The sequence below is a fragment of the Mchenga conophoros genome, linkage group LG18 (assembly GCF_057382185.1).
Source record: "Mchenga conophoros isolate Kocher_MC1m ecotype Shallow Benthic linkage group LG18, M_conophoros_male_GT1.1, whole genome shotgun sequence".
Lineage (NCBI taxonomy): Eukaryota > Metazoa > Chordata > Actinopteri > Cichliformes > Cichlidae > Mchenga > Mchenga conophoros.
The window spans coordinates 16,542,616-16,562,372 of record NC_140543.1 but is presented as its reverse complement, the minus strand read 5'-3'; the positions used below and the strand labels follow the sequence as shown (position 1 = coordinate 16,562,372).

The 19,757-nt window shown below is 40.3% G+C and overlaps 4 protein-coding genes across 4 annotated transcripts; 1 reads left to right on the top strand and 3 right to left on the bottom strand.

Annotated features, from left to right (window-relative positions):
* Positions 1–154: 154 nt before the first annotated feature.
* Positions 155–6,336, bottom strand: LOC146553496 (uncharacterized). The gene is made up of 2 exons (XM_085253652.1): positions 6,018–6,336; positions 155–5,916 (listed from the first exon to the last, which is right to left on the bottom strand). Exon 2 carries the CDS (start codon positions 5,293–5,295, stop codon positions 448–450), a length of 4,848 nt encoding a protein of 1,615 aa, XP_085109778.1. The 5' UTR covers positions 5,296–5,916; positions 6,018–6,336; the 3' UTR covers positions 155–447.
* A 1,702-nt stretch (positions 6,337–8,038) lies between these two features.
* On the bottom strand, positions 8,039–10,444 carry LOC146553495 (7-alpha-hydroxycholest-4-en-3-one 12-alpha-hydroxylase-like). The gene is made up of 2 exons (XM_085253683.1): positions 10,291–10,444; positions 8,039–10,179 (listed from the first exon to the last, which is right to left on the bottom strand). The coding sequence occupies exon 2, from the start codon at positions 10,074–10,076 to the stop codon at positions 8,511–8,513; it is 1,566 nt and encodes a 521-aa protein (XP_085109809.1). The 5' UTR covers positions 10,077–10,179; positions 10,291–10,444; the 3' UTR covers positions 8,039–8,510.
* Positions 10,445–12,057: 1,613 nt separating this feature from the next.
* LOC146553494 (HIG1 domain family member 1A, mitochondrial-like) lies at positions 12,058–13,990 on the top strand. Its single transcript, XM_085253686.1, has 4 exons — positions 12,058–12,211; positions 12,707–12,781; positions 12,923–13,057; positions 13,192–13,990. The coding sequence occupies exons 2-4, from the start codon at positions 12,712–12,714 to the stop codon at positions 13,266–13,268; spliced, it is 282 nt and encodes a 93-aa protein (XP_085109812.1). The 5' UTR covers positions 12,058–12,211; positions 12,707–12,711; the 3' UTR covers positions 13,269–13,990.
* Positions 13,991–14,141: 151 nt separating this feature from the next.
* LOC146553493 (5-beta-cholestane-3-alpha,7-alpha-diol 12-alpha-hydroxylase-like) lies at positions 14,142–15,994 on the bottom strand. Its single transcript, XM_085253685.1, has one exon. The coding sequence runs from the start codon at positions 15,964–15,966 to the stop codon at positions 14,401–14,403; it is 1,566 nt and encodes a 521-aa protein (XP_085109811.1). The 5' UTR covers positions 15,967–15,994; the 3' UTR covers positions 14,142–14,400.
* Positions 15,995–19,757: the final 3,763 nt, after the last annotated feature.

Here is a 19,757-nt window from a genome sequence, read left to right as displayed (position 1 = left end):
ACCCAAGTTAACAAATACGCGATAAACAAACACAGTTAACGTACCTCGCTGGCTGCACGTAACCGTGAGGGAATGAGTCCGCTTCAGGAACAAAACTTAACAAAAATAATTCCCAATTTCTTCTTCTTTGCAGCTTTCTTTTACTTTAAACTGCTTATTTATTCCTTCTTCTGCCTTAGTTAACTTATTAACTTAGCTTCTTGCACATGCTTTTTACTTCCCTTTACGTCACTTAAAAAGGCCTGTGTGCAACACAGAATGAACCTTAGTTCCTACCCCAAAAGGAACAATAAATAAAGAAAATAAATAACATAAATGAACACAATAAATTAAACAAACTGACATAATTTACATTTATGGCAGTTAAACTCCCACCAAATCTCAACTTGAGATTTCTTCACAGATTTGCATCTTCAAGTTATAAGCATTTAGTTTAACACATGCTTATTATTTGTCTTTGGATTTTACGTCCTTGGATTGCTGTAAATTCTTGATTTCACTGCTGAATACTTCTGTTTGGACCAATCTGATTAGGAAAAGTTCAGCTTGTTGTCTTTCCTCAACACTTGTACTTCCATTGAGTTTGGGACTAAGACCCTTAACTTGCTTAGCATGACGTTTAAGACAAGCAATAGCCTTAACAACTCTTTTCCAGTCAGAAAACTTAGTCAGGCGGTCCAACAATGTTCTATTTATCCTTGCGCTGGTGTTGAGCACCTGAGCCCTTCGAAGTTCTGGATCAGTATCACTAACCTCTCCCACCTTAGCATCTCTTGTGGGTAGCTCCCTTTCCCACAGAAAGTCTGGGCCAGTGAACCAATTTGAAGCAACGAGCCGATCTGCCGATAACCCTCTCGAAGCATGGTCCGCCGGATTGTCTTCGGACTGCACATGATACCACTGGTTGACATCTGTGGTGGCTTTGATTCTCTGGATCCTATTTGCCACGAAAACATGAAAGCGTCTGGCATCATTATTAATGTACCCGAGAACAACCTTTGAATCAGTCCAATAATATTCCTTAAGGTTGTCTATTTCGAGCTCATGTTTTAAGATGGCACCCATCTTCGCAGCAACCACTGCTGCAGACAACTCAAGCCTTGGAACTGTTGTGACCTTAGTGGGGGCAACACGTGCTTTCCCCATGACAAGTGAGCAGTGTACGCTGCCATTAGAGTCCACTGCTCTTAGATAAGTGCACTCCCCATAACCTGTGAAGCTAGCATCTGAGAAGTGATGTAACTCGTACTGCTTGACATCTATGAAGCTTGCTGGTATGTAGCACCTCTTAATCTTTACTTGACACAAGTTATGGAGATCTTGTAACCATGACTGCCACTGTGATCTGCACTCCTCTGAAAGTGGTTCATCCCAACTAGCTTTCTCTCGACTCAACTGTTGCAAGATCAACTTCCCACGCAAAACAAACGGTGCTACGAAACCCAAAGGATCGTAGATGGAAGCTACTGTGGATAGCACTCCCCTTCTCGTCATTGGGTGTTTCTTGACAGTTACTCTGAACTGAAAGTCATCAGAGGATACGCACCATTGCACGCCCAGTGCTCTTTCTAGGAGTGGCTCCCCTAAATCTATGTCCAGTTCTTTGACACTGTCTGCACACTCTTCCTTTGGTATTGACTCCAATACCTTCTTGCTGCTGGAAATGAACTTGTGTAGTCTAAGCTTGCCTGTGCTGCAAAGCTCTCTTGCTTCCTTGATCAGCTTGATTGCCTCAGCATCAGACCTTACACTCACCAGTCCATCATCAACATAAAAATTTCTTCGGATGAACTTGACAGTGCTTTGGTTAAATCGATCTTGACCTTCTGTGGCTAGATGTTTAAGTCCAAAATTGGCACAGCCAGGTGAGGAAGCTGCTCCAAACAAATGGACTTTCATCCGAAAAACTGATGGCGGAGACTCAAGATCACCATTCTCCCACCATAAGAACCTCAAGTAGTCTTGGTCTTCAGGCTTTACATGGAATTGATGAAACATTCGTTCCACATCACACATAATAGCGACTGGGCCCTTTCGAAATCTACAAAGAACTCCCACCAAGGTGTTTGTGAGCTCTGGCCCTGTAAGAAGGTAGTCATTCAATGACATGTCTTGAAATCTTGCCGAGCAATCAAAGACCACTCGCAGTTTCTCTGGCTTTTGAGGGTGGTATACGCCATGGTGGGGAATATACCAAGCTGATCGTTTATCAAGCTCCTTTTCTGGGACCTTTTCTGCTTCACCACGACTGATAATGTCTTCCATGAAGTTCATGTAGTCTCTCCGATATTTCTGGTCTCTCTTGAGCTTCTTTTCCAAGCACATGAGGCGTTGAACAGCACTTGGCTTGTTATTTGGTAGCTCTGGCCTGCTCTGTTTAAAAGGCAGAGGCATTTCAAGATGTCCGTCTTCTTTGTGCTTAATTTCTTCTTTCATTTTAGTCAAAAACCGGAGATCTTCTTGCGAGAGATTTGTCTCTTCTCCAAGCCTTTCACTGAAGTCAGATTCCAGCACCTTAAGTATGTCTTCTGGAGCAGTCATCTCCTTAATTCTTGTTTTGCAAACATAATGAACTTCGCTCTTCAACTTACTTGTTACTTTGGGTTCAGGGGTCACTTGCTTTACAATGATGCGGTGACTTACTCCTATTGCATCACTGTAGTGTTCACCTGGATCACCATAGCTCACTATGCTCCAGCCTACGTCAGTTTTCTGTGCGAAGGGCTGGTTGTCCTCACCACATACAACTTCTCTAGGCATTAGTGCTTGTGGACAGTTATACCCGATAAGAAGACCGATTTCACATTTCTTCGGCGGGGCAATGTGTTCCGCAAGATGCTCTAAATGAGGCCATGCCTTTGCAGTCTCTGGTGTTGGAATGTGTGTACGATTGGCAGGTATGAATTCACGAGTGTAGACCGTTGGCACTGTGATCTTCTTAGAAGAAGATAACCCTCTTATTTGTAGACCTTTGAGTCTTTTGCATGGTACAATTGTCTCCTTGGAAGACATTGTAGACAGCTTCAACTTGACTGGCTCTGCATTAACATCAAGAGCATCTACCACTTCTTCAAGAATGAATGAAGAATCACTTTGTGAATCTAACAGAGCATAGACAAGGACTTCTTTGTTTGAATCACTTGGCATTGATGCATAAACAGGAACTATTGCTGAAGTCTGAGCACTGTTACCATCATGCACAACTCTATTGGATGTGGTTTCGTGAGTGGTGTCTTGCGGCGATTGTGGCTTTCTTTCTTTACTGCAACTTGTCTCGTCATTTTCCTTTTGCTTTGAGCGACCCTCATGTAAGCATGTGGGGTGGCGCTTTGAGCAGGTGTCGCAGACCATCCGGTTGCTGCAATGCTTCGATTGATGGCCAGGACTCAAACAGCCAAAGCACAGTTTCTCACCTTGTATGAACTTCACTCTGTCAGCAACTGGCCTTGCAGTTAGTCTACGGCACTTGTGCAAGACATGCCCTGTTTTCTTACAAAACATACATGTGCTTATGCTCTTCTCAGTGGTGTTAGTTGTAAAAATCCTTGCATTTGCTGCTTGGTTCTTAGAGGTCACTACATTCTGAGGTTTAGATCTTGTCCTTTCTGGCTCCCCTTGCCGCAAAGCATAGTAAGATGTAACAGGGTTACAAGCAATACTAGCCTCCAAAGTCAGGAAAGTTACGAAATACTTGAAATCTGGGAACCTTCCATGCTCCAGCTGATACTGTGTGGCTTTTCGGTTCCATCTGCTGCTTAACCAATCAGGCAACTTGGCTGTCAGTTTTTGGTTTTCAATGCCATCATCAAGAATACGCAGACTCTCATTGTGAGCCATGGCACATTCACAACTGCGTAAAAAGTCCACAAATTTCCTTAAGTCAGCGCTCTCTCTTGATGCTATCTTTGGCCAGGCATGTAATTTGTCTCGGCAGGCTTTGGCAATCATAAAAGGCTGGCCGTATCGCTCATTGAGGAGTTCCCATGCAGCAACATATGCAGTATCTGAACCAATCAGAAAATAACCTTCTAATGCCTCTCTAGCTGCTCCTCCAACATATTTCTGGAGGAAGAATATTTTCTCCGAGCTTGGAATGTTTTTCTTTTCAATAAGAGTTTGGAAGGATGACTTCCAATGATTAAACTTGAGTGGATCACCACTAAAAACTGTGGGCTCTGGAATGGGTAGCCTATTTGCTGATATAGCCTCAGCTAAGACCTTCACGAGCTCTCCTGTGCTATCGTGGAGCACATGTGTTAGCACTGCATCCTTTGGTGGTTGTGAGTGCTGGTCCTCAGGCTTCACCTGATTGAGTGGCTGCATAACCTTATGTAGATCCAGGCTCTGTGCAGCATTCCCTTGGGCTGGACTGAGCTCACTCTCATCATATACTTGAAGCCTTGCTTTGGCTGCATTCAGCCTTTTCAAATTTTCCAAACGCTCAAGTTCTCTCTTTAGGTTTTCTACAGACCTTCTTCTTGCAGCATTCTCTTCTTGCTGTTTCTTTAAGAGAGCAGCCTCTTGTTTCTCTCTTACTAGCCTACGTTCAGTTTCTTCCCTTTCTCCTTCAAGACGACGAGCTAATGCTGCTGCTTCTTGGTCTGCAATGATCAACCTCTCTTCAGCTTCAAGGTTTTGCAGTTTCTCTTCGTGGCCCTCTTGTTCAGCCATAATCTGCAGTACAGCCTGTGTAGCTGCATACTCGGCAGCAGCTTCTTGTCTTCTAAGTGAAGATACGTTTGAGTGAATAGAAGAAGCTTTAGAACCATTAGAGGCAGGAAGTGAAACACTGGAGGCTGACGATGAGAATACAGAACTATTATCTGGCCAAATCAACTCCTCCGCTGTTCCCTGCATTTCAGATTGAGCATTTTGTACTACAGTCTTTGTGATCGAGATGCAGTTATCCATCTTGCGACGCATGTCATGGGCTGGTTGATCAATTCTTCTGTAATCATCATAAGCAATGTTCAACTCAGATAATTCCCTTTGAATACTGGTGATGTGTTCTTGTAGGATGTCACTAGGATCCTGTTTTAATACAGATCTTTTAGCTACCTTAATCAGAGCTTTCCATCGTTCATATTTGCTGTCAAAGCGAAGCAATAGCCCTTTGATTTGCTCTTTCTGAAACTCTTTTCCTTTTTCTGTTAATGTTCGGGCTCTTTCACTTCTACGAGGCTCTTCAGGTGGTGCTATATTTTGCCCGATATTTGATTCACCTGTCTGTTCTAACTCAGTCTCTTCTTCCGGAGCAGCTACTGCACCCTGAGCTTCTTTACTTGTATGTGACATTTTGATTATTTAGACACAGATATACACAGGCAGCATAGAAGAGCAAGCTGCAACAACATTTGTGAATACTGAAAGAATGAGCTTAACTAAATGAAGTCACTCTCATTCAAATTAGCCCATACATGTAGAATATTACAGAGTAAGTACACTTAACAGAGTTCTTAAAAGACACTGAACCATAAATACAAACTGAATTTCTGTCAAAATGTACAAAGTTTACTTCTGCCCTTTCAGAGCCAACTATAATTATTCAGCTGAACATGAATTTACATCTCTTACGTAAATGCACATTCATATACGTGAAACAGCGTGGCTGCCAGGCTATACACAGTTCCTTTTAGTTTCCAACTCTTGTGTTACTTTTCAGACCAAAAACTTTAGAGTCTGGCTTATAGACTTCTTCATGAAAACCTTATGAACCTGTGTGTCCTAAACAGTGGCTTATCTGTGTTCCCGTCTTGATGAGCTGTCGAATTTGCGCTGATAGGGCGAGTCTGGGCAGGTCCGAGTTTGACTATCACTCCCTCCAGTTAATACACGACACCACGGTTCTTCATTCACAGATGGATTTATTCTTCTGTCACACTTCTCCTCAGAAACACCATAAAATCCACCGTCAAACTGTTATTACATAAAAGTACAGAATGACCAACATAAATATTACAAATAAACATTTAAACCCAAGTTAACAAATACGCGATAAACAAACACAGTTAACGTACCTCGCTGGCTGCACGTAACCGTGAGGGAATGAGTCCGCTTCAGGAACAAAACTTAACAAAAATAATTCCCAATTTCTTCTTCTTTGCAGCTTTCTTTTACTTTAAACTGCTTATTTATTCCTTCTTCTGCCTTAGTTAACTTATTAACTTAGCTTCTTGCACATGCTTTTTACTTCCCTTTACGTCACTTAAAAAGGCCTGTGTGCAACACAGAATGAACCTTAGTTCCTACCCCAAAAGGAACAATAAATAAAGAAAATAAATAACATAAATGAACACAATAAATTAAACAAACTGACATAATTTACATTTATGGCAGTTAAACGTACGATGGTCTTTCGTTCTACACGGTGCATTTCAAGGTCCTGCACCCATCCGTCGGTAAACTGTACCTGGGCTTGTTGCAGTGACCTGAAGTTACTAAACTTCATGAGTGTGTGCACTCACTCCAAGAACCGTATAATTATAAATATGCATATAAATATGCTAAGATGAGATAGCTGACTTCATCTAACTAGCAAATGTTGTCCAGGCTACATTGGTGATACAGTTTTTTTTAATGTGTATGATATTTTTGTCATGCGATTTTAAAGCTGGTCCTACAACCGCATCCAAGAATAACATGCAGCTTATCTCAGAACTGTCGGTGAAAATTATTCTTGGAGCTAGGTTTAATTGAGCTGCATTTTAAAGAGGTGCAATTTCACAATTTGTGTATATTTTCTAAGTTCACTATTTTGTCATGTGTTGAGAAAAACACAGATTTTAAAATTACATGGTCTAATATTTACATTTAGCATAACTGCAACATTATTTTTTCGTTTTTTTTTTTTAAAGACTCGAAAGGACTTGAAATTCAATGTTTCAGACTTGTGACTTGACTCGGACTTTTACACCAGTGACTTGAGACTCGACTCTGACTTGCCTGACATTACTTGAGACTTGACTTGAGACTTGAGGATAAAGACTTGAGACTTACTTGAGACTTGCAAAACAATGACTTGGTCCCACCTCTGTTAAAAATGTCTTAACTGTTTTCATTAGTGGTGAGATTGAACTTTCCTGATGAGAGCACCAAAGGGATCAAGAAAACACGTGAAAGCGAAAAATCGATATGGTGCAACATCGGGTCAAGGTCACGGAGTTCAGGGGGAATTGCACTGTCGGAGTGTTTTTGTTGGTTTTGCTAAATGAACTTTACAAAAGATGGTTCACAGCATCAGTCATAGACCAAAGAACACTAAAGGCAAAGGCAAACAAAAACATGTCTGGCTTACTCCCATTAGACACAGAAACTGTCATGTTTTGGCCTAAAAGAGCAGCACTGAGCTGAACCACAGAAGACAAACTCCTTGTTTTTTTTCTCCCCACGCTGTCCTAGAGATTATCTATGTGTGCGTGTTTTATGGTTGTAAAAAAAATCTGACCCTGATTTGCATTTGAAATCAGACTTGCCTTGTGTGAATGACCTTGAAATAATTTCTGTTCATGATTAATTTGTGTTTGAATGTCAAAATCCTTCTTATTATAACCTTCTAAGTTATTAATCAGGCAAATGCATTTATTCTTACTATTTATCTGCAACTTCAGCAAAATTCACAAAAGCATTTTTGTAACTGAGGTTTCATCACTAAAGTGGTGAGCCAGCCATTCTGTGAATGGAATTTTTTAACCTGTAAAGCATGAACAATAAAATAACTGCCAAAAGTTTCTAATTTTATTTTTAAACTGGAGTATGTATTTAAACTCCTGACATTCATTTTAAAATAAATTAAATATAAAATCACGTATATTAGTTTTCATTTGTATCATTCTTCTAAGATTCTGTGTTTTTGTACAATTTATTGTTTATTTTAAAAACATTGGGAATGTGGGAATCTGCTGCCATCTATTGGATTTTGTTGTAGGGAACAAGTAAAAGAATCTATGTCACTGAGTTGACTAAAGTCAGCCTATAACTTTGTTTTTGTTTGTTTTGGTTTTTTGAGTTTTAAAAGAGGCTCACATAAAACTCCAAAATCTGACATTTACAAAAAAAATTTATTTTGGAAAAAACAAAAAGCAAAAACTTGTAATGTACATAGAAAATTGAACTAAAAATTGAAACTGACTACGATATACATGAATCGTCTCAATTTCTAAGTGCACATGTCACATCAATTACAGAAAAAAAGGGAACATTCACAATAATAATTAATAACCAATAATCATAATTGTTGTTATCTTAAACAATGCCCATCAATATCATTTCTAACTGGATTTAATCTGATTGCTGATCTGCAAATTACTTAAAGAAGAAGAGTTATGATCAGAATGTGTTCAATATACATATACATGTCTAGAATATCAGTGCATTTGCATATTGAATTGTTACAGTTGACCAACACGTCAAAAACTTTAGATTTAAATCTGCTTCCATAGTTTGGAAGTGCTCATCAAACCATCTTGATCCAAAGAAAAAGAAAATCACAGTTTTATTTTCATCTGACTGTCTTAATATCTGAGTCTGAATCTGAACTGGACATCTCTGACAGGTTGCATCGTTCCAAATCCGTATCGACTGAGGTCAATTTCAGGTATCTTCACATCCGGATTCATCAGCTCAAGTTCAAAATAGACCAACATGAGGAAAACAAACTGTTTCAGCTCATTGGTGGCAAAGAAACGGCCAGGGCACATGGAGACCCCAGATCCCCAGGGCATGGTGTAATATTTTACCTTCTTTCCTGCTTTGTAAAAATCAGTTTTCCTGGTCCCGTCTGGATTCAGGAAGCGGTCATATTTGAATGAGTGCGGCTCAGGATGGATCTCTGGATCATGGTGGACAGAACTGAAAGGAAAGATTGCAATTCTGTCACCCTTGCGAAGTAAATATTCTCGCCCATCAGCCATCTTGAAGGTCATGTCCTTTATCACTGCCCTGGTGAGGAGGGGTGCAGCAGTGAGTCGGAGGGTCTCTTCAACAGCACTGTCCAGGATCGGTGTTTTCAACAGCATTTCACGGGTCAGGTTGACCATAGGACCACCAGGCCGGACCTCCTGTCCAGATTCTTTCAGAACTTTATCCACTTCTTCCTTCACTGCTTTCATGGCTTCTGGGTGTTTCATGAGGAAGAGCAGCAGCCAGAATGAAGAAGGCCCTGTGTTGCCCTGAGAGGCCCAAAGAAGCACAAACATGTATCTGTTTACCATTGACATATCGATGCCCATCTCCTCTTTACCCTGCTGTATGTCCCACACCCAGCCACTGATATTGTCCTTTGTTTTAATTTTCAGTATTGACAGAACATCCCAGAAGTATGCCTTCAACCTCTCTGCAGCCAACTTTTCCATCGGTGGGAGGACCCCATATGCCAGTCTGGGGAAGAGCTGGTCATATTTACGAAACTCCTGAAACAAAGCTTCTGATTCAGCTCTGTCTTTCTCTTTGGCTTTCTCCTCACTTTGTTCTGACTTGGGTGGCACATTGCCAAACAAGGCCAAATATCCAGCTCTGAAAACAACATTGTAGCTGTACCTGAACAGTCCATCTTCTTTCCAGGTCCTGTCCTCTGCAGCTGATCCAATGTTGTGCAACATCATGTTCTGCAAATTACTCATAAAAGATTGGGTCAATTCTTGCAGACCTTCCCCCTTCAGATGCTTGTTGCTGGAATTGTGGAGAACAATGTGCTCCCCTTCAACAGCTTTGTATCCAAACACTCTGTGCACCAGGTGCACTGAAAACTTTCGAAAGTCCAGTTTGTCCCGACTCTCCTTAACGAACCCCCCAAATGAAAAAGGGTCCTGGACAAATGTAATATAAAACCCTCCCAGCTGTACTGTAAATATATCACCGTGCTTCTTCTTCATTCTCTCTAGGAACTTCAAGGTGTTCCTGCGAAACTCTAAGACATGACCCAACCAAGGAATGAGCCCTTTATCGAGGGGGGGTTCTCCTGGTCGCCGCTGTCTGAACACTCCGAGAAGGTACAGCCCTCCGACCAGACAAGCAAGAAAGCCAAGAAGTATCGGCAGCAGCAGCTCCATGACTGATTCAGTTAACCAGCACAGATTCATCTGAAGGAAAGTTTCAGGTCTGCTATAATGAGCAGACCTTTGCTCCTCCCCTCTGACAAGCCCAACGGGTTTCAGCTTTCCTGGAACTGATAACTAAATAGTCCTGGGGAAAAAAAGCAAAGGTCTCCTGAATACAAGCAAGAATTCACATTGTGTTCAATCAACAATGTACTTTCGCGGAAGAATAATTTTCATCTTAATTGCTTATAATTACCGTTATGCAATCCGATAATATTCAAACATCCTTAAACTCAAGATCAACAACCCGTAAATGGTCTTTGAAGTCAGTGTCAAATTTCTCTGGAACTGAGTTCTTCAATCAGTTAACATCTGGCATGCAGCAGAATTCCATTCTCATCCGTTTATTCCCCGACGAAAGATCGGAGGTATCGAGGCCAGCTGATTTTCATTACAGACTGAATGTTTCATAGCACCAAACAAAGAAAGAAAAGAAAAACTGCAGATTTCTCAAGGCAAGCAAAACAAACCAATACTCAGAAACTGTTTTGTCCAAAAGGGAAACTATTGAGCTGAAACATGTAGGAAGGACGCGTTTTACAGATTTTCCTGGGATTATACATGTTCTAGTTTTAATGTTGCGATAACTAGAAAGAAAAAAGAAAAAAAAAAGATCACTTCGGCCTGCATTTGAAAGCTCGCATGCATTGTGTGACTGACCCTGAAACCCATTACCGATCATAAATGATTAGGGATTTGTCTTTGAACGTTAAACTCTATTAATTTAATTGCACGCTGATCTACTGAATTCAGTGGGAATGTTGCGCCATCTAGTGGACTTTTGTTTTAATGGCGAACAACAAAAAGAATCAGCATAATTGAATGCTTAACTGTTTTTCAGCTTTTATTTTATTTTATTTTTTAAAAGAAAACAGCACAGGTGTTAATCTAAACATCAACACAAGTGACAATGTGGCTTAGAAGCAGGGTATGCTGCTATATCAACTGTATAATGTAGCATATATGAACTGTATGTGAACTACATTAATTGTCTGCCATTAAACACAACTGTGCACATTTCTGTGTTACACTGTTTAACCGAAATAAATTTTATTAAAATAATCAAAAGAATATTGATTATTTGCTTCCTTCCTACTTCCCCGCTGGTCTTATGTTCTGGACTGTCTCATCGTTGCAGGGCCTGAAGCTTGGGTTTTGTCTGCTCTATGGATCAGTGTGAGTTGCTCTCTGAGTATTCTGGCTAAACTCACCTCTGGGTAATCTGGTGATCTTTCCACTGTCTGAGTTTGCTCATGCTCTTCAGTACTGTCATGTGCTGTAACTTTTTATAGCTACATATTACACCCTACGACTGGGTATGAAAAAGCTTCTTTTTCCTGTTATTGCCAAATAACTGTTAGAACAGCTTTCCAGTCTGAGTGTACTCTGTAGTTTCTTTAAACTGATATAGTTGTTATTGTTTTGCAGCCAACCACTTCCTTCCTTACCCTATTTTTTTTTCCTATTGACTTATTGTTTTGGTTTAAACTGTAACATACTTACCCTGTATTTCAATGTACTTAGCATTGTGCAAAAAGAAACTTTATGTACGAAGGTGTGCAAGTGTATGAGATTGTTCAAATAAGTTCTTGAAATTCTTTAACACTTCTTTTGGCTTATAATAAAATATCTCCAGGATTAAATTGTCTGGCCCACTTATGTCCCACACCATGTAAAATGAGTTAGACATCCCTGACCTACAGCAATGACAGTATAGTAAACTGAAACAAAACCAGAGCACATTAACACATACAGAGAGTGCTCCAGCATATCCTTTGTAGACACACATTACTCTAGGTCACACTGGGTCGTGTTCCACATGTTGTGAAAATACTAACAGGACCTCATCCACTTTCTCCGCCTTCTTGAGCTTGTAGGTCCAAGGCTTTCGAAGATGTTGCCTGTATTTACTACATTCTGTTTGAACGTAAACACAGTACAGCGGTTGCTGACGTTAGGCATGCGTATGAGGGAACTGTCAAGTAGCACGCAGAATGTATCACGTAGATGCCGGCTTATTACTTCCTCCATAACTACAGGCTGCTGCTCGGAGGAGACGTAGATCTCCGCGGATAATTCTTTCACTGGTGCTTCCAGCTAACGACACCTTAAAGCAGGTAAGAGGGAGCCCTCTTCAGTTCGGTGGAAGTGTCTTTACGTGCTTTTTAAAGTGTAGCTCATCTTAACTCTAGAGTTGTTGCTTTTCCACATTTTTCTCCCGCACCACACGGAAAGGCCTCGCAGCTGAATAAAAATTCTTCCCTTTCAAAATATCTAATATTTAAATATAATACTACTTAAAAGTGTCGCGTCATATCAGGCACAGTTGTTTAATGTTAGGTCTGTGAAAGATGGGTCTAGTCCGTGCCCTTCATCTGTCACCTCTGAAGTTTTCATGTCCTGTTAATAGCGACTCTCGGGCCTCTTTCGTGGGAACGACTTTTAAAGCCTGATTTTGGAGATTTTTTTTTTGTGTGAGGCACAGCCTGATACTTCCTGACATGTTTCTCTATGCGTTTTATTGGTTTCTATCAGCACTGAATTAGCTTGCATGCTGTACTGCTACACGGCCAACAAACGTTTGAACTCAATCGACCTCGTTCTTGTTTCAGGCGAGATGTCTTCTTATGAGGAGAGTGAGTCCAAATTCTGGCGAAAGGCAAAGGAGAATCCATTTGTCCCAGTCGGTGAGTACATATTATGACAAGGACAAATAAAATATGTGCTCAGAAAAGTTTAAGTTTTGGGGTTTATTGAGTGAGTTTTCAGAGGATTTGGGGGATATGTTGCTGTCTTATTTTTGTTTTAGTGACTTTTGCTTTTTGCAGGGATGGCTGGATTTGTTGCTATTGTTGGCTACAGGCTGATGAAAATGAAAAGTCGTGGAGATACAAAAATGTCGGTGCACCTGATTCACATGCGTGTAGCTGCCCAAGGCTTTGTGGTGGGAGCAATGACTGTTGGTGGGTCATCTTTCAGTTCTTACTGCCAAACTGCAACCAGTTCTTTATTTGTGATTTGTGGTTTGAACCTGAAATCATAATACTATAAACACGAGTCATTTTACATGCTTCTTTTGTTTTGTTGTTGTTTTCAGGTGTCCTGTTCTCCATGTACAGAGATTACTTTGCAAAGCCTATTGAACAAGAACAGAAAGCAACCCAACCCAAGTGAACATGGCCTCTTGGACTCATATTTTATGTCCCTTAGTATTGCCTCATATTAAGGTGTGCACAAGATTTGTTTCACAGATGTCCTGACGAGAAGAAAATCTATATAGCCATTATGTTGAAACTGTGTGGAGAAAAAGGCTTTAATTCTGTAGCTTTTATGCAGTTTCATTGTAATGGTGAAGTTCTTTTATTTATTTTTTCACTTCAATTTAGCACTGGCTTCCGTGGAACAGCTATACACTGTGTAGCAGCCTTGTGTTTAAATAGTTGCCTTGTGAAGTTATTCTCTAAGCTAAGTTGTACACAAGTACAGGATGTCATTTTAGAGTTGTTGTTTTTTTTAAGTGTTAAAGAAAAAAGGTTTTTTTTGTGTATGGATTTTGGTACCTTGATGTGTTTTGACTGTTAAATGTTGTCTTTGTGCCATTATATTGTTATTGATCACCCATCTTCTGGGTTGTGTAGTACACCTACAGCAGCTAAAACCCTTACGGTTAACAGGAAAGGCTCACAACACTGTAAACTAATGAACTCAGCAGCATGAAAGGACAGACTCTACAGTGATCATAAAGTTCTCCCCAAGTTTGAACCACAATATAACATTGCAGCTTTTTGTTGTTAGGGTCTTTTTTTAAGCTTCTCACTGATGACACACATTCTAACAGGTAATCTTCTAACCCTTTCCAATTCTACCAAATAAAGCTTCTTTTCTTTGCTCAGTCATATGCTGTTTCTATTCACTTTCTTATCAGCGAATGGCTGCCAACATTTTAAGCTGGAAAAATGCTTTGTCACTGTGACTTTGGAACCAGTGTGTAAACAGGCATTTCAATAATAATTGATAACCAATAATCATAATTGTTATCTTAAAAAATTCCCATCAATACCATTTCTAATGTGTTTAATCTGATTGCTGATCTGCAAATTACATATGAAGAGTTATGATCAGAATGTGTTCAATATACATATACATGTCTAGAATATCAGTGCAATTGCATATGGAATTGTTACAGTTGACCAACATGTCAAAAATTTTAGATTTAAATCTGCTTCCATAGTTTCTATAATGTGCTCATCAAACCATCTTGATCCAAAGAAAAAGAAAAGCACAGTTTCATTTTCATCTGATTGGCTTAATATCTGAGTCTGTATCTGAACTGGACATCTCTGACAGGTTGCATCGTTCCAAATCCGTATCGACTGAGGTCAATTTCAGGTATCTTCGCGTCCGGATTCTTCAGCTCAAACTCAAAATAGACCAACATGAGGAAAACAAACTGTTTCAGCTCATTGGTGGCAAAGAAACGGCCAGGGCACATGGAGACCCCAGATCCCCAGGGCATGGTGTAATATTTTACCTTCTTTCCTGCTTTGTAAAAATCAGTTTTCTTGGTCCCGTCTGGATTCAGGAACCGGTCATATTTGAATGAATGCGGCTCAGGATGGATCTCTGGGTCATGGTGGACAGAACTGAAGGGAAAGATTGCAATTCTGTCACCCTTGTGAAGTAAATATTCTTGCCCATCAGCCATCTTGAAGGTCATGTCCTTTATCACTGCCCTGGTGAGGAGGGGTGCAGCAGTGAGTCGGAGGTTCTCTTCGACAGCACTGTCCAGGATCGGTGTTTTCAACAGCATTTCACGGGTCAGGTTGACCATAGGACCACCAGGCCGGACCTCCTGTCCAGATTCTTTCAGAACTTTATCCACTTCTTCCTTCACTGCTTTCATGGCTTCTGGGTGTTTCATGAGGAAGAGCAGCAGCCAGAATGAAGAAGGCCCTGTGTTGCCCTGAGAGGCCCAAAGAAGCACAAACATGTATCTGTTTATCATTGACATATCCATTCCTGTCTCCTCTTTACCCTGCTGTATGTCCCACACCCAGCCACTGATATTGTCCTTTGTTTTAATTTTCAGTATTGACAGAACATCCCAGAAGTATGCCTTCAACCTCTCTGCAGCCAACTTTTCCATCGGTGGGAGGACCCCATATGCCAGTCTGGGGAAGAGCTGGTCATATTTACGAAACTCCTGAAACAAAGCTTCTGATTCAGCTCTGTCTTTCTCTTTGGCTTTCTCCTCACTTTGTTCTGACTTGGGTGGCACATTGCCAAACAAGGCCAAATATCCAGCTCTGAAAACAACATTGTAGCTGTACCTGAACAGTCCATCTTCTTTCCAGGTCCTGTCCTCTGCAGCTGATCCAATGTTGTGCAACATCATGTTCTGCAAATTACTCATAAAAGATTGGGTCAGTTCTTGCAGACCTTCCCCCTTCAGATGCTTGTTGCTGGAATTGTGGAGAACAATGTGCTCCCCTTCAACAGCTTTGTATCCAAACACTCTGTGCACCAGATGCACTGCAAACTTTTGAAAGTCCAGTTTGTCCCGACTCTCCTTAATGAACCCCCCAAATGAAAAAGGGTCCTGGACAAATGTAATATAAAACCCTCCCAGCTGTACTGTAAATATATCACCGTGCTTCTTCTTCATTCTCTCTAGGAACTTCAAGGTGTTCCTGCGAAACTCTAAGACATGACCCAACCAAGGAATGAGCCCTTTATCGAGGGGGGGTTCTCCTGGTCGCCGCTGTCTGAACACTCCGAGAAGGTACAGCCCTCCGACCAGACAAGCAAGAAAGCCAAGAAGTATCGGCAGCAGCAGCTCCATGACTGATTCAGTTAACCAGCACAGATTCATCTGAAGGAAAGTTTCAGGCCTGCTATAATGAGCAGACCTTTGCTCCTCCCCTCTGACAAGCCCAACGGGTTTCAGCTTTCCTGGAACTGATAACTAAATAGTCCTGGGGAAAAAAAGCAAAGGTCTCCTGAATACAAGCAACAATTCACATTGTGTTCAATCAACAATATACTTTCGCGGAAGAATAATTTTCATCTTAATTGCTTATAATTACCGTTATGCAATCCGATAATATTCAAACATCCTTAAAATCAAGATCAACAACCCGTAAATGGTCTTTGAAGTCAGTGTCAAATTTCTCTGGAACTGAGTTCTTCAATCAGTTAACATCTGGCATGCAGCAGAATTCCATTCTCATCCGTTTATTCCCCGACGAAAGATCGGAAGTATCGAGGCCAGCTGATTTTCATTACAGACTGAATGTTTCATAGCACCAAACAAAGAAAGAAAAGAAAAACTGCAGATTTCTCAAGGCAAGCAAAACAAACCAATACTCAGAAACTGTTTTGTCCAAAAGGGAAACTATTGAGCTGAAACATGTAGGAAGGACTCTGTGAGATTATTCTGTTATCATATTTTATCTTATATCTGTAGTTAAAGTAGTTGAATTATGTTAACTGCTGTAGGTCATATAATATCCTTTAGTCTAGATTGTGTGCTGTGTATGTAGCTTATTTTCCATTATATTTTTGGGTTAAAAGAATGTGACCATTTTTGGATTTGTTAGACAGGTGTGCATTACCCTGTACCCTTGATCTGCTGTGAATGTGTTACACTGTTTCTTGACATTTCATACTGCTGAATCATGAAGAGAATGTTGTGTGCAGAGGACCTTGTGCCGATAATAGAAGAGACAGACCACATCCCATACCCCCACCTTTACAGAGAGCAGAAAGACAGGGAGCCGAGGTCATAACTTAGGCGCCATAACAGAGAAAGAATGTGAATGTTTAGGCTTTTACGACTAGGTGGGGGCCACTAGAGGCTATAAGAAGCTGAGTAACCCGTCACCATTTTGAGATTTGCTGTGACCCTCTTCATGCATGTCTCCCCATCATGATGGCTTATGCTCATAAGTGTTGAATTGTATGGAAATAAAAGAATTGTTGATTGAGCATTTATACACCGAGTATTGTCCTTCCTTAAGCCCAAAGATTAAAAGAATTGGGAGATTTCAACAACGCGTTTTACAGATTTTCCTGGAGATTATACATGTTCTAGTTTCATGGTTGCGATAACTAGAAAGAAAAAAGAAAAAAAAAAGATCACTTCGGCCTGCATTTGAAAGCTCGCATGCATTGTAGGACTGACCCTGAAACCCATTACCGATCATAAATGATTAGAGATTTGTCTTTGAACGTTAAACTCTATTAATTTAATTGCACGCTGATCTACTGAATTCAGTGGGAATGTTGCGCCATCTAGTGGACTTTTGTTTTAATGGCGAACAACAAAAAGAATCAGCATAATTGAATGCTTAACTGTTTTTCAGCTTTTATTTTATTTTATTTATTTATTTTTTTAAAAAGAAAACAGCACAGGTGTTAATCTAAACATCAACACAAGTGACAATGTGGCTTAGAAGCAGGGTATGCTGCTATATCAACTGTATAATGTAGCATATATGAACTGTATGTGAACTACATTAATTGTCTGCCATTAAACACAACTGTGCACATTTCTGTGTTACACTGTTTAACCGAAATAAATTTTATTAAAATAATCAAAAGAATAGAATATTATAGGGATGCTTAGCCTAATATGTGCAAATTTATGTGTACTTTGATAGTTTGCATATCACAAAGATATAAAAGTGATATAAGTGAATGATATCAGTTTCCCAGAGGTGCAGATAGTTACAGATTAAATCTCAGCCACCGTCCCCAAATGGCTGAGGATAGCCTTAACAACACAAAACCTTTAAGTCTGGCAACCATCTGTTTTTTAAGGTCAATATAGAATCCTGATAGCTCAGCAGGGCAGTTTCTCAATACCAGATGAAAATCGGTTGAATGTATGTAAATTCCAATTCTTACATATGGTGAATTTTGGATGGAAATTTTAAATTCATTCATTAATCCTGGGGATGGCCATTGATAAAGCCCTTTTCAGAAGAAATTCCCAATTCGCTAAACTCTCAAAATTTGCAAAAAAAAAAGAAAAGAAAAGAAAGAATTAATACTGAGCTTCCCTTGCAGTTTTCCACTTCATTATTAGGAAATATCGATTTTCAGCTGAGACACCCTGATGAATGCATATTTGGTGCTCTGATATGTGTGTAAAAAAGCACTCATGTGATATTGGTTGCAAAGGAGGAATGGTTGATATACTGGCCACAGGAAGTTAAATATGGGGCTGCCAAGCAGAAAGAAAAGAAATAGACCACAGAGAGATTCATGGATGTAGTGATAAAGGACATGGAGAGGGTTGGTGTGACAGAAGAGGGTAAGATCAAGGCAGATGATCCACGGTGGCCAACCCCAAAGGGATCACTAAAAGAAAAAGAAGAAGAAGAGAATTCTAAAAGTAGTTAGAGGTTTGTACCTTTGGGATTTCAAATCCATAAATAGGTCTTCCTCTGCACTATGCCATAAACTTAGTTTTGCCTAGCTTGTTTCCTACTTCCCTGCTGCTCTTATGTTCTGGACTGTCTCATCTTTGCAGGGCCTGAAGCTTGGGTTTTGTCTGCTCTATGGATCAGATATGTAGCCTCCGTGCTGCTCACCAGGCTACCCATTTCTAACCACTGGGAGGATTTCTTGATGTCACCCACTTCAGCTATTGAGTCTCACAGAGGTGGAGATATTCATTCGTTACAGGATCTGATAAGAAACCCTTAAGTTAAATTTTGCACAGGGTCCCCTTGTGGTTAAGAACGGCCTTAGCAACACGAGAAATTTAGTTCTGGCATTTGTCTCATTTATTAGAGCTAATATAAACAATTATGTCACCCACTTCCACTACGTCCCAGTGATATATCCCAGAGACTTGGTTTTCCACTATATTTTTTTATTCCTTCCCATCATCATCTGTCATCCCTCTGATGAACTCCTTATTTCATCCCCCATTGTGGATCCCACCCTTGCTAAACCTTACCCTATCTCTTTTTTATTGCAACAATGTATAGTCTTAGGGTGCTGGACTTTGCATTATGTCTTCATATCTGTTTTATCTATGTCCTCCTGTGGCTGGTAGGCCATATATGTAAGGCTGACTAAGCTCACTTCAGGAGATGTTTGTATCTAGCTGACATCCTCAGTATCTCCATCGTGATTTTCACTGACTTGTGGTCTAGGAACTTGTAGCCATCTACTGTAGGAAGGCTTTCTGACAATCACCAGAGTTACTATATCTTTAGGACATCCTGATATCCTTGCAGTAGATCCTGGTGAGGTCGATTTGTGATTTGATGTCTTGTTTCCTCTTTGTGTAAAGCTTGGTGTCTGCTTCTAAATCTGTATCTGTATCGAGTCTTTGCAATGAGCTGGATCACGGGGTTCAGGTCTGTGCTAAACAGCATCAGTGACTTGTCCTGGTCACTGATAAGAGTTATAGTATAATAGTATATTAGTCATTAGTTCTTAAAATAAATCTTTTTTGAAATCATGAGAATCTTATGGGTTGTATAGCACAAAGGACTTCAGAGGGTATTAGACTAAAGCTCTAAAAGGAAATGGGAATGAATATGAACCATGTTTATTTAATTGTGCTGTCATAAGGTTGTCTGGAAGGCCGATTGCTGCTCTCCCACTTTTGTATCTCTACTTTAATCTCCTGTGTACACTCTGTTC

What these genes read in the sequence shown, in the direction of transcription:
- LOC146553496 (XM_085253652.1), bottom strand. Translation starts at nt 5,295, where the DNA reads ATGTCACATACAAGTAAAGAAGCTCAGGGTGCAGTAGCTGCTCCGGAA.
- LOC146553495 (XM_085253683.1), bottom strand. Translation starts at nt 10,076, where the DNA reads ATGAATCTGTGCTGGTTAACTGAATCAGTCATGGAGCTGCTGCTGCCG.
- LOC146553494 (XM_085253686.1), top strand. Translation starts at nt 12,712, where the DNA reads ATGTCTTCTTATGAGGAGAGTGAGTCCAAATTCTGGCGAAAGGCAAAG. An exon ending in GAATCCATTTGTCCCAGTCG is followed by an intron (nt 12,782 to 12,922) that starts GTGAGTACATAT and finishes TGCTTTTTGCAG; the next exon opens with GGATGGCTGGATTTGTTGCT. An exon ending in GGTGGGAGCAATGACTGTTG is followed by an intron (nt 13,058 to 13,191) that starts GTGGGTCATCTT and finishes TGTTGTTTTCAG; the next exon opens with GTGTCCTGTTCTCCATGTAC.
- LOC146553493 (XM_085253685.1), bottom strand. Translation starts at nt 15,966, where the DNA reads ATGAATCTGTGCTGGTTAACTGAATCAGTCATGGAGCTGCTGCTGCCG.